This window comes from Zootoca vivipara, chromosome 6 (genome assembly GCF_965207765.1).
Source record: "Zootoca vivipara chromosome 6, rZooViv2.hap1.1, whole genome shotgun sequence".
Lineage (NCBI taxonomy): Eukaryota > Metazoa > Chordata > Lepidosauria > Squamata > Lacertidae > Zootoca > Zootoca vivipara.
The window spans coordinates 3111441-3125090 of NC_142589.1; the positions used below are offsets into that span (position 1 = coordinate 3111441).

At 45.6% G+C, this 13650-nt stretch overlaps 1 protein-coding gene across 2 annotated transcripts in view; it reads right to left on the minus strand.

Annotated features, from left to right (window-relative positions):
• ADRA2B (adrenoceptor alpha 2B) overlaps positions 1-7533 on the minus strand; it is a 58407-nt gene extending 50874 nt beyond the window's left edge. For both annotated transcript variants that reach the window (XM_088671433.1, XM_088671432.1), the window contains exon 1: positions 4855-7533. In XM_088671433.1, coding sequence (XP_088527559.1) covers positions 5425-6756 — 1332 coding nt within the window. In that variant the 5' untranslated portion in view covers positions 6757-7533 and the 3' untranslated portion in view covers positions 4855-5424. The remainder of the gene's footprint in view (positions 1-4854) is intronic.
• Between the last annotated feature and the right edge of the window lie 6117 nt (positions 7534-13650).

The window sequence follows — 13650 nt, forward strand, 5'->3', positions numbered from 1 at the left end:
AATGCATTTTGAAAATAATAATGGTGTTGCATTTATTTTGGGGGTGGAGAGAGAGGAGATTTGGGACAGATCCATAGTACAAATCTTGATTTTAGGACTCAGAAAAAGATCACTAGGAACATAATCATGTCGATACAAATGAGGCAAATATTTTGGAAAGAAACGGTTAGCAAATTTATATATTCAGATGTAAGAGACGTATTTCAGGAAATTGGTTTCCTCAATTTTTTCTTTAATGACCCGTAGAAAGAAAGAAAAACCATGAGAGAGAAACTAGGCTTCATCAGCAGGTTTCCAGTTTTCTTCTATGCTTTCACATGCTCAGTGTTCCCCAACCTGGTGCCCCTGCCCCACCCCAGAAGTCTTGAACTGCAACTGCCATCAGCTGTGCTGTCCAAAAAACCCCAGAAACTCACTAGGTTGTGGAAGGCTAGTTTAGATCAGGCATCCCCAAACTTCGGCCCTCCAGATGTTTTGGCCTACAACTCCCATGATCCCTCGCTAATACCGGTAGGACCAGTGGTCGGGGAAGATGGGAATTGTAGTCCAAAACATCTGGAGGGCCGAAGTTTGGGGATGCCTGGTTTAGATTAATGAAAATGGTCAAAAGTACTAATCTCTAGAATTCCGATTGCAAAATATTGGCATTGTGACTCCGAAGGAGAAACTTTTTGGCTGACCTGCTGTGATGGGGGAAATTCTGTTTGCTACATATCTGTTAAAGGCAAAGGAGCCTTGCCAAAAAGGTGGCAAACCTACATTTGCATCAGGGGGGCTTTTATGTTTTTACTGGCCTTTTGTCCTGTGCCTCAGGACAAAAATTAAGCTGGCAAAGCGTTCTCCTCCACTCTCTCCAACTGAGGAAAAGCTTTGGTCTGCTTCCCCTTTCCACATCAAGTTGCCCTTATAGGCACAGGAGCAAAACCATGAGAAAGTTGACAACGCTGTTAAGGGGGGGGAAGGGCTCCCCCCCTACTTTGCAGGGCTATTCTGTGTTAGTACAGTTTGGGAAAGGGGCACCTGTTGAACTTCTTCCCCTCATGGAACTTGCTGGCGAAAGAGGAAAGTGCTAGTCTCCAGGGGAAGAGTTTCTAATTCAAAGGTTGATAGCTAGTAGGAATGAGATATGACACTCCTTGTGGAAAAACAGCAACCACCACCTGTTCAGGGTTAACTCAAAGCTAGAAATTAGGGCTGTCAGCTGATGAAATAAATCTTCCAGTACAAGTATTACTCAGAAGTAAGTTTCATTAGGTTCAATGGGTTCAGGCCAGGCCACCCTAGCCACTTTGCTGCCTGAGGAACAGCAGAAAATTGACCCCACCCCACTGGAATGTTGGCGCATGAGGTAGAAAATGCTACAAGCCCTTCTTCCTCTCCCTGAAATATAGTTACAATTATAAGAAATTAATTAGCTAACCATTTGCTGCCTTTTCATGACACCCCAAATCCTGCTGCCCCAAGTGGCTGCTTCGCTCCGCCTAATGGTAGGGCCAGCCTGGAGTGGAATATATTCCCTGGAAAGTGTGCTTATGCTTTCAATCATGCTTGATTGTCATGGGCCAGGGGTCGGCTTCACCCGCTGAGCAGCAGCCTGAAGGAACAGAAGGCGAAGTGATTCCACTTCTTGCTCCTGAGGAGAACCAGCAGGCTCCAGCTTTCTTAAGCAGGGTTTCCAGCCTCAGGCAGTTGCTGGAAACAACATTTGTTGTTCCTGGCCAGACCTCGCTGCTTCTTGCGACTTCGGAACCTCAGCTTTCTTGACCCTCGGATCATCTGACTACGTGAACTGAGATACTCCTGGCCTTTGGACTGGACTGGACCTTGCAGATGGACTCTGCCTCTGCCTCTGAGCCACACTACCGGCTATAGTCTTGCCAATACAGTATTCAAGTAAGATTCAACTACCAACCAGTCCTGTTTGGCTTCTGCGTGTGGAAGTGGGGGGGAGGACACCATCTTCTCCTTTGCCTCAGGCAGCAAAATGTATTGGGTCAACCCTGAGGAGAGGCATTCTGTCCTCCAGAGTAGAAGAGGGAAAAGAGAATGAAATTTCATCCTCATTTTTTCAAATGTGTATATTATACACAGACACACACGTCTCTTTGCAATAATCATTTTGTTCCCCAAGTGATTTTGGCACTTTTTAAAGACAGACTGTGGCATCTAATAAATTAATCAGACTGATTAATTACTATATTTTGATTGATTAAAAAGAGTCCCCCATGTAATTGATCAGCAGATTTAACATTTTTAAACATTATTTAAATGCAAGTACTTAAAAATACTGCAGATGTCAATCACCATCTCAGAATGTAACACTAATTTTCAAAGGGATCGATTCCAGGGGGAATCTGGGTAATTAACATCTGTTTCAGGAAAACTGGTGGAGAGCATTACTAGAGATAGAACTGGCAAGCATATAGAAGAGTAAGGAAAACTGAAGGAAGGAAAACCAGCACAATTTCTGCAACAGTCTCACTCACCTTTCAGAGTTCTTTGAGAGTGTCAATAAGCTTAGAGTCAGAGGTACAGTGCTTGAGCCATCAACACTGTGTACTTTTGCTAAAGATATTTGTGAAGTCTGTCACCAAAGATTCCTTAGCATGCTTAGCAATACGGTAGTAGAAAAGGAAGAAAGGGACCACTTCTGGATCAGAACAAAACAGGAAGCAGAGCAGGAGTAAAGGGACAGTTGTCCCTATGGAGTGATATAGAAAGGCCAGCCCAAAGGACGGGAAGCGGGGCTTGTGCTTCTTAAGTTGTTCATAAACAATCAAGAATTAAGAGTGATCAGTGAGGTAGCAAAGTTTGCTGATAGCTAATTGCTCAGCACAGGTAAAACATAAAAAGTAAAATGGCAAATGCATTTCGAAGTAGGCAAGCGTGAAGTGATGCTTGGTAGGACAAAAAAACAAACATATATATGCTCTTTAACTGGTATCAAGTACCCAGGAACTAGACCCAGGGCATAGTGGGCAGCTTTAAAAGAGGATTAGATAAATTCATGGAGAATAAGGCTATATCCTGCCTTCATTATCAGAGGTAAGATGCTTCTGAATAAAACTTAAAGCTGAGAATCACACGTGTGGAGAGGGCTCTCGCACTCTCCTTCTGCTTGCAGGCTTCCCACAGGTACCTGGCCAGCCAGGGTAAAAATGGAATCCTGGGCTAGATAGGCTCTTGGCCTGCCTGATCCAGCGCAGCCAGGCTTCTCTTACATTAAGATGCTGTGTGGGAGAAGAGGGAGAAGGCCTTCTTTAGGATGGGGTCTGCTGTGACCCACACAGGCATCCACTAACCAAAGTTGATGAACCTGTGGCCATACCTGATTTGTTTGCCTCCAGTTCCCAGGAGCCTGGATAATGGAGAGCCAACAAACTCTGAAGGACCACAAGTTTTCCAAAAACCTGCTCCAAACTCAAAGAAAATATATTCTTTTCTTTTTTAAAAAAGCACTTTGTTCTTTTCTCATACATATAGCAGCTTTCGTTAAGTGATCAACTAAAACTCAACTATGATTTCTCTAACTGGGTGGGAGTAGTCAGTCCAAGGCTGCAGTCCTTGGGAATGTAAGTCTGCATTCAACTAACTTTTACTCAGTGTAGACCCACTGAAATTAATGGGCCTAAGTTAGACATGTCAATTAATTTCAACAGGACTACTACAAACCCATAGCAACAAAACTGGACTTTGTGCTGCAGTGGGAACCCGCCTCTTCTGCCCACCTCCACATGTGAATGCTTTTCCTCCTTCCACATTAACACAGCTCAGGCCAATTTTGCACACCTGAACCCTTCCTCAGAGCATAGTAACCTAGCTGCCAAATTTTCAGCTGTGCCCTTTAAACTGTGTGCATTAGGCAGCCTATAGCTCAAGGGGACTTCGTCTGTTGATTTCTACAGATCAAGCTGCTCTTGAAGGTCAAAACAGCAGACCAAGCTGGAGTTTTCTTCTTAGTCAATTGCCAACCCTAAATAGTAGCAAAAAGCATCTGGTGTCTTAGAGGACTTTGCTTTCCTGATTTAGAAGCCAGTGCCTATCCTTCCATGCGCATGTTCCATGGGAAGAATTTAGAATCATAGAGTTGGAAGAGACCCCCGAGGATCATCTAGTCCAACCCCCTCCAATGGAGAAATATTTGATGTTCTCTGTGAGGACTCCAGAAGCAAAGGAATGGGAAACACAATAAAAACAAACCAGGTTGCTACTTTGCTGCTGCTATTTTTAAACAGGGCTGTTTTTGTGCTTTCAACAGGCTTGACTTGCATAAATGTAACAGCTGAAGTTTTTCTTGATGTGGAACTGAAAGAGCTACAAAAGCTTGCCTTACTAAAATTCTCCTAATCATTCTGCCTTTAAAGGTACAGGAGCAGACCTGATTTTTAAAAGTTAACAACCCTACCATGTCAAAAAGCACCATCCAGGAAATTTTCCAATAGCTGGCTGCAATAAAATACAACAAACATCAACATTTGGCTCAAATCACCCTTTTAAAAAAATATCAGACCATTTCAACCACCAACTTTTGCTTCCAGCCCTGCCTGCCGCTGTGCCTTTAAGAGCAGCATTTCAACAGGCAGACGCTAGCAAGCAATACTATTTCCATGCCAACAGCTGTATACCCTACAAATTTTCTGTCAAAGGCACAGGAGCAGTCCCATCCATTTTATTCTGGCCAGTTGGCAACCCAACTATCACTCCTTCATAGCTGCCAACATGCCCCTGAAAGAGAATTTTCAGTCCTAGATTCCTGAGCAGAGAAATAGACACTTTGTAGATTTCTTCTGAAGCATGTTCAACATAAATGGATTAGTTTTAGGCTGTTTAACTGATTACTTTTTTGTGGCTTACCTGGATGGCACAGGAGGCTGCCAAGTGGTCAGGAGTAGGAGGCGAGAAAATTTGCCAAGGTTGCTCCTTTGCCTTGACAGCATCTTAGTCTGCAGGAATCACACAGGAAGCTTTTTGCAGCATGGAGACAAAAACATTATCACCTGCTAATCCCTGCAGATCAAGCTGCTGTTAAAGGCACAGCAACAGGGAGAGTTTGCAAAGCTGGCAACCCTCAAGCACACTCTCATTCAGCCACAGGATTTAGAGGGGGAAAGGTTCCTTTGACCCAACTAATTAGAAGATATTTGGCATTGGCACATAATCTTTTGGTGAAAAAAAATGCTGGCGGAACATTGGGTGTGGGTCTGCTTCACACACAGACAGAGATAGCTGAACTAAAATCGACTGCCTGAAAAGCCAGTTTCTATCCAGCACTCACCCTCACTCCCCTTCCTGCAAACACAAAAGCCAACAAATAAATAGCCTATATTTTTCTTTGTTTAGTTTAAATAGCACGATGAGTTCCGTTTCCACAAGGGTCCCCATGCACTCTGAATTGCTTGCTGGCTTGCCCTCACCCAGCCTCTCTTACCAGGCAGTCTGAGTCCACTGCCTGCAGAGAATCTTCCTGAAAGCCTTGCGAAAGTCCTGATTGAAGATGGTATATATGACAGGGTTCAAGGAGCTGTTGCAGTAGCCAATCCAGAAGAAAAACTTGAAGGTGCTTTCTGGGATTGGACAGTGCTCTGGGGGACAGATGGCCCGGAGGCTGTAGAGGAAGAAGAAAGGGAACCAACAGATGACAAAGACCCCGATCACCACAGCCAAGACAAAGGTGAACCTCTTCTCCCGGTTGAGGTGTGTCTTCCTCCTCCAAGGGTTGGCACTGAGGGTCTTCACCCTCCTCACCAGTAGGACCTCCCCTCTCACAGTGGCTAAGGTGTCCATGCCCTGAGGGGAGCTCTGGGGGGGTCCGTTGCCCCGCTTGATGCTGCTAGGGGGAAAGCACTCTGAAGATGGCTTCTTCTCAGACAGGGACTGAGAAGGGCTGGTGGCAGTTGCTGGCTCTGGGTCTTTCTCCTCCTGGCTTACGAGAGAAAACTTCTCAGTAGAGAGGCAATGGGTCTCTGGTTGGTCACTTTCCTGAGTGGGTACCTGATGTCCATTTGGCTCCCCTTCTCCCTGAGGCTTGGATTGGTCCTGCTTGGGAGAGGTTTCGACAGATGGAACAGCGCTGATTTGGGGTACCCCTTCTTCTGCCTTTGTCTTGGGCTTCTTAGCTTGGGTCCTCTGCTTGTTTCGACGCTTGGCTATGAAGTAGATCCTAAGATACACCAAGATCATAATGACACAGGGAGCAAAGAAAGAGCAGGTGCTGGAGGAGAGGATGTACCAGGGCTCCTCATTCAGCTCACACCTCCTCGCATCCTCTTTGGCATTGTTTGGGTTTTCGTTGAGGACCAGCGGAGGCAAGGAGATGACTGCCGCAATCAGCCACACCACAAGGATGGTGCACTTGATCCTCCTTGGCGTCCTCTTGGAGTTGTACTCAATGGCTCTGCTAACCGACCAGTACCGGTCCAGACTGATGGCACAGAGATGCACGATGGAGGCTGTGCAGAATAGAACATCCAAGGCCAGGTAGGCTTTACACCATGTCCTGCTGAAATACCAGTAGCCCATCAACTCATTGGCAAGAGAGAAGGGGATGATGAGGGTGGCCACCAGGATGTCTGCGGCCGCAAGGGACACCAGGAAAAGGTTCTGTGGGGCTTTCAGGGACCTGCTGGTCAGCACAGCAATGATCACCAGAATGTTGCCAAAGATGGTGAAGATGATGAGGAATGTGGTGACAGCTGCAATGGCGGCGGTGGCTTGGATATTGTAGCCATCATGACCACCCATGGTAGCCATGATCATTTAGAAGGAGTGGCCCTACAGGTCCAGGTGGGATGTTGGGCCCACCACCTCAGTTTCACATGTGCCTGAGGGTCTACAGATCAGAAGCCCCCCATTGTTACCTGAGTCAGAGGAGAAGCAGCAGTTCAGGGAGATAGTTGCCAATGCAGAGTTGCCGGTTCTTCTTCCATACTGGGATTCTTCCAGACGGAGCATCGGTTTTCTCTTGCTGTAATGCTGAACTGCTCTGGATGCTAATTCTTTGCTAATTCACAGCACCACTCCCTCTAATCCACAACAGCGATGTCTCTCTCCTCCTCTCCCTCTCCGGGTCTTTTGCTTCTTTCCTCCAATGCCCAGGCACTTCTGATCACCGTAGCATTGCTGGCTCGGAATAACCCAAGAAGTTTTATTCCTTCTCTTCCTCTTCGCTGCTGGAAAAGTTGGGAGATCTGTGCAGTCTGCTTACTGAACTGCACTCTGCCTCTCTCCCTCTCCCTCCCTCTCCCTCTCTCTGCTTTACGTGGACAGACCAAGCCTCCCAGTGCCTTTTGAAATGAGCTGCAGGAGGAGTTGTGTTTTTCTCTCCACGAGGAAACTCTGACATGTGATGTCATGCAGTCTTTCGGCTTTTTGTCAGGCTCCAGGAGGGGAGAGAAAGGAAACAAGAGAGGGGTGTGCAGAACATGCAAACATACACACACACACACAATCACAATCTAGCAGCCGTCAAGACTCTCCTAGGTTCTCCAAGAAGCCACTCACCTCCTTTCAACTGAGTCCCTCCAGTTCTCTCTTTGTCTAGCCTCCTGCCAGGAGAGCCCACCATGGCCCGGGAGTGTTTTCTTACAATGCAGGTTGCCCTGTAACTAAATTACGCTGATAGCTGCTGTGTACTGTATATGATGACTCAGAACAGCCAGCTTTCCATCCAAGCCCTGCTGCGTTTCATCTACCCTTCTGGAAACTTTGATTTGGGGAGATCTGGTCAGACTTTGAAGAACTGCAGCGCTTGGTTGCTTAATAATTATTATTATTATATTAAGGGGGGAATGCTTTTTACAAAACGTAATGAGAATTTAGTACAATGCTTCTCAAGTCCTGGCTCAAATACCGTAAATGGCCGTCTACTTTTGCAATTATAATATAGATTTCAATGGAACAGTGCGGCCTGTCATTGGTGCGTGCCCTGCACCCTCCATCGGTGTCCGCCCAGGTAGCTCCCAGGCTTGCGTGGGTGGTGAGAGCCCGGTGTCGTCTCGGCAAGTGGGAGCATTGCGTCGTTGCCGGGTCTCTTGCATCCTGTTCCCGGGTGGGTGCAAGCTCTGGTCAACATGTGGGCAAGGCACATCAGGCCCCTCGGTGCTGGGCACGGCCCCATCAACAGCCCAAGCTCCCTTGGGCACACCAGCTAAACGGAAGGAAACTCTGGAGGCCCGCAGGGGGACGGTGGACAGACGAGGCATGGGCCGGTCACCCAGTGTTTTACCCACAATCATGGGGGTCAAGCAGTCCCTGTTTCCCTCCACTCTGCATGCCACGGCTGCTGCCAGCCCGAGCCAGGAAAGAGGTGTGTGGGCCTGGTGGTGACACTGGTGGCAGGCTAGTGGCAGAGTGCACTGGAGACCAAAAATGGCAGTGCCTAATATTACTATTTTTCTTCCTCCCCACTCCCACCTACAAATGTGTCCACTTTTTTGCTTTTTTAACCCTGATTTTGCCTTTTTGCTAGGACGCATAGGACCACTAGCTAGAGCCAAATGCAAAGTGGAGGCTCAGTGGGTGAAGTCAGTTATCCAAAGCATTCCCTATAAACCTGAATATAGAAGAGCAAACCGGTAACTGACTTCTCTAATAACTCTAAAACCAGCTTGCAAAGCTGCAGGAAAACCTGGTCATAGGCAGCCAATAACTACTCGTATTTTACAGGTGAGAGAACACCAAGGATGATAGAGACCTACAGTAATTGGTTCAAGGCACATGATGTTGGTTTTCTTTGCAATTTTCCTTGCCATTGTTAAACTGTTGGCAGACATAAAGCTTTGCCCAGATACTGCAAATCAGCTAGAGAACTACTAATAATTTATTTTATTGCATTTATATCCTCCAAGATAACATACATGGCTCTCCCCATCGTCATTTAGGGCCTATCCACACTTCCTCTTGTCTTGCTGCTTTCCCCTAAGGAAAACTGCTCTTTAGCGCTCAATTGGAGCAAACAGCAATTCAGGTTTTCCATGGATTGATGTTTGCTCCAATTTAGAGCTAAAGTTTCCCTGGGAAATGAGTGGAGAAAGGGGAAACCTCTCAGACATGCTCCTTGTAGGCACAGGACAAGCAGAAGTATGGATGAGCCCTCAGTCCCTGTGAATTAGGTTAGGCTGAGAGGCAGTGACTGGCCCAAGACAGTGGTGTCGCAACAGGGGGCGGTGCGCCCCGGGTTCCACATCCAGGAGGATGACAAGGCGGCAACCTACAGGTGCTTGCCCTGCCGCCTCGTCCTGGGCGCGGTGGCGCGAGCAGCCATTGCGATGCTGCAGCAGCATGTGGAGGATCCTCCGTTTGTGGCTGCAGCTGCGAGCAGAGGATCCCGGCATCATCAGTACGTAGCAACGCCACACATGCACCCTACGTAGCGATGCCCTGCCCCAGGTGTCACAACGCCTTCGTTTGCCCCTGGCCCAAGGTCATCTAGTGAGCTTCACGGCTGAGTGGCAATTTGAACCCTGCTCTCCCAGGTCTAACTCTCTAATCACTACCCCACACTGCCTCTAGATGCCAATCTACCTACTCCTTCAAACAGAGGGCTGTCCTCTGTAATGTAGGACACATGGCCAGCCTAGAAGGGTCTGAGGCAAAAAGTGAGAGTAGATTTCCAGAACCTGTGGAACAAGGAAGCCTGAAATCCACAAACTAACTTGATGGACACTGCAGGAGGCCTCACATTTTGTTTTCATGTTCCCTTTAATTTCTTACTCTAGTTACAAATGTGACCCTAGGTAAAGGTAAAGGGACCCCTGACCATTAGGTCCAGTTGTGACTGACTCTGGGGTTGCGTGCTCATCTCACATTATTGGCCGAGGGAGCCGGCGTATAGCTTCCAGGTCATGTGGCCAGCATGACCAAGCCGCTTCTGGCGAACCAGAGCAGTGCACGGAAACGCCGTTTACCTTCCCGCTGTAGCGGTTCCTATTTATCTACTTGCATTTTGATGTGCTTTTGAACTGCTAGGTTGGCAGGAGCTGGGACCGAGCAACGGGAGCTCACCCCGTCACAGGGATTCGAACTGCCGACCTTCTGATCAGCAAGCCCTAGGCTCAGTGGTTTAACCCACAGCGCCACCTGGGTCCAAATCCTGTGAAATGTAACCTTTGGAGGGGGGGTGTTGAATTTTCCATTTTTGGTTCTCCCCTGCACAACATTTGTGCATGTGAGGAGGAGGCTGGACTGATAAGAGCAATTAAACTGTTGAAAATATACAAGGCAAATAGATTCCTGTGCACTCTCTCTGAGTTGGTGGATATCAAACACACAATAGAGGGGGATGTTTATTTACATAGCAGATATCACAATTTTTCAGCAGTGAGGGAAGAAGCAAGGAACTCCTCTTCCTACCTCACAGTGAATTATAAAGAGAATTAGAAATTACCTGAGCTTCACAACCTCTAGATGCAGCTCAGCATTATTCTGCCAGGCTCAACCTTTTTGTCAGAGCCACTTTCTCCCCCATCAAGCAGTAAGGAAGTGTTTGGGGAACAGCAGAAATATGGTAATAATAATCATTAAAGGTCCCCAGGGATACTGAAGCCTGTTTGTGCTAAGTGCTGTAAAGTGCAGACGCTGAAAGGCAGACAGTCCCTGCCCCAGACAGCTTACAATTATAAATGGAGCCGAGAGGAAAGGGAAGGCTGAAGAAAGGGAAATGAGGGGCTGGAAAGCTGGCAATCACAAAATTGATAAAGAAACTACTCGTCTCCCAGACCCATATCCTCTTCATCTCACCACATTGCCTCATATTTTGGAGACAGATAATCCGAAGAGGTAAATTCCCATCCATTATTGGCTTTCAAACAGATTAGAGCACAGTGCCTGTCTTTTGCAGAAACAACAAGGTTTAAATACTTCCATTAAGAAGCTGTTAGGATGCTTGTCTGCCAACTCTTATGCCTCTGCCTTCCTCATCAGGAACACACTGTTTGCCTCACAGCCAAAACGACTCGCTTAAAGTTAAAGGAAGTTTGCTCCCCAAAATTCTCCTCATAATTCTTTTCCACAAATGTATCATGTCAAATATTCTTCCCATTATTCCCTGGATATTATCTGGATATTTGATTGCAACACAATTAAAAATAAAATAAGTAAAGACATTTTAAAAGCATTAAGAACGTCTAAAAGCATTTTTAAACCATCACATAACCTCACCAAGGTGGCAGGGAATATCATCTTTCAGCCACCCAATGCCTAGGTGAATGGGCATGTTTTAAAATTCTTCCGGAACATTAGTAGTGAGGGAGACAGGCACACCTTGCCAGGGAGAGAACTCCACAAATGGGGAGCCACCACCCAAAAGGCCCTGTCATGGATTAGTACCAACAAGGGCACTATCAACATATAGTGATATTTAATAATTTTAAAGCGGGCAAGAAATGTTGGATTTAACATACAAATGGAACAATGGGAACATATGTCGACAAAGGAGTTAAAATATGCATCGCATTATGACTTAAAATATTTTTTATATAAAATTATATACTGTTGGTATTTAACTCCTAATAAATTCAGAATGTATAAAAAATATTCCTAATACATGTTGGAAATGTAAAGAACAAAAAGGGATATTTTTTCATGCTTGGTGGACATGTAAAAAAGCAAAAATAAAAAATGGATAGAAGTACATAGATTGATACATAGAATTATTGCTTCTCAGCCTTTTGGCTACTATCAAGTGTAGTAGATTGATGCAGAAAATTATGAAGATTAACTTCCAACTGAAATCAGAACTCTTCCTGCTTGGACTTATGGATATACAATTAGAAAAAGACTATGGAACTTTGTTTCAATATATGGTTAGGGTGGCAAGACTATTGTATACACAAAGATGGAAAGACTCATTATTACCAGCAATGGAAGAATGGTTGTTAAAATTAACGGACTTAGCTGAGATGACAAAATTGACATGCTAACAATGACCTTTCTCTGATTAAACATTTACTAAGACTGGAAACCGCTCATAGACTTCTTGTGTGAAAAAGAAAATGAAACAATGACATATGGATTTGGGGGTTGAAGATAATATTGGTTCATAGAAATTAGTATTGTTGGGTGTTACCTTGCGATGAATGGACTATTGTTTATTTGTAGCGGAGAATTGGAACTTCTTTGAAGTTCTTTTCTATCATCGTTTTCTCTCTTCTTCTCTTCTTCTCTTTTCTCTCCTTTTCCTCTATGTTTTTATTTTAATCAGATTAATCTTGGATAAAAAAGATATTTGGTATTGTTTTGTAGCTCTGTTTATAAACTCTAATAAAATTTATTCAAAAAAGTATTGATTCCACTTGAAAGATAACACATTCAGTATTTGACAGGTTTATGCTGTTTCAGATTTGATGCATCAGAAAATAAGCAAAAGATGCCAAACAAGTCTAAGGTCCTTTTCAGGTGCTGAATACTATTGATTAATCCCAAATGCCCAAAAAGGGATTGAAGCACAATTTAAAAGCACCAAGGTACAAATTCACACGAAGAAATTTGCAGCTATTAATTTCAAGCTCTGAGTCTGAAGTGCTCCAGATTATTTATTTATTAAAGTTATATGCCTCCCTTCATGTACCCCTCTTGCAATGACGTTAAGTAACTTTAAAATGAATTAAATACAAAACATTCCAAAGGGCAGATTCATGCATTTATCCAAGCAGCAGCAAGGAGAACACAGGCAGAATAGAATTTGGTAGAAAGATAGCTTCAAACACTTCTTCCTTGGTCAGTTACATGGCAGCTTCACTTCCTCCCTCACAGAGAAGACAAGGTGTGACCTAGTTGAGTGTAGATCAGGGGTGGCCAACTCCCAAGAGACTGTGATCTACTCACAGAGTTAAAAACTGGCAGTGATCTACCCCCCCTTTTTGGGGTTCAGGTCAAAGTTGTTGAGCTTTTTAGGGAGGAGGAAAGCCACATTTTGGAGTGTGCAGGGCAAAGGTGTTGAGCTTTTCTTTAGGGGAGCCAAAGTTGTTGAGCTTCTTTGGGGGGAGCCAGTGATCTACCAGTGATCCACCACAGATGTCCAGTGATCTACCAGTAGATCACGATCTACCTGTTGGACGTTCCTGGTGTAGATCTTTCCCCCTTCATGCACTAACAAGCATTCAAGCATAGTTACCGTATGTTTGACTGCTACCTCCCACAACCCCGAGGAAATAACATGGAGAGAAGCAGACCAGAAGAGCAATTCCTAATTTGTCAGAGGCAGAGCCCCTCCCTCCAGGTGCTTTGGCCTACGGCTGCCAATACCTTTGACTATTGGCCATGCTAACTGGAGCTGATGGGAGCTGTAGTCTAGAGCATCAGGTTGGGGAAAGGTGGCCTATCCAATCTAGTCAGCGAGAGACGACAACACTAGTCTCCCAGTACGCAAAATGGCAAGGTCATACTCTAGGCAGGAGTCTAGCCCCTGGCTAGAGCTCTCTTGTGGGCAATCCACAGGTGGCCTGAGGGGGTGTTAGTGGGGACACTGCCACTGCCAGGCTAGTTGGTTTCTATTCATGGAACTGGGAGAGGGAAGTCTCTCTTTTGCCTCATGGAGCTAACACTGCAATCCTACACTGCAGCCCTCAGAGGTAAGGCAGGCACCAGCCCTGAGTTCAAGGTCAAGTTAAATACCAGAATTGTATTGGGCCCTGTCCTGTAGCATAAAAGGAA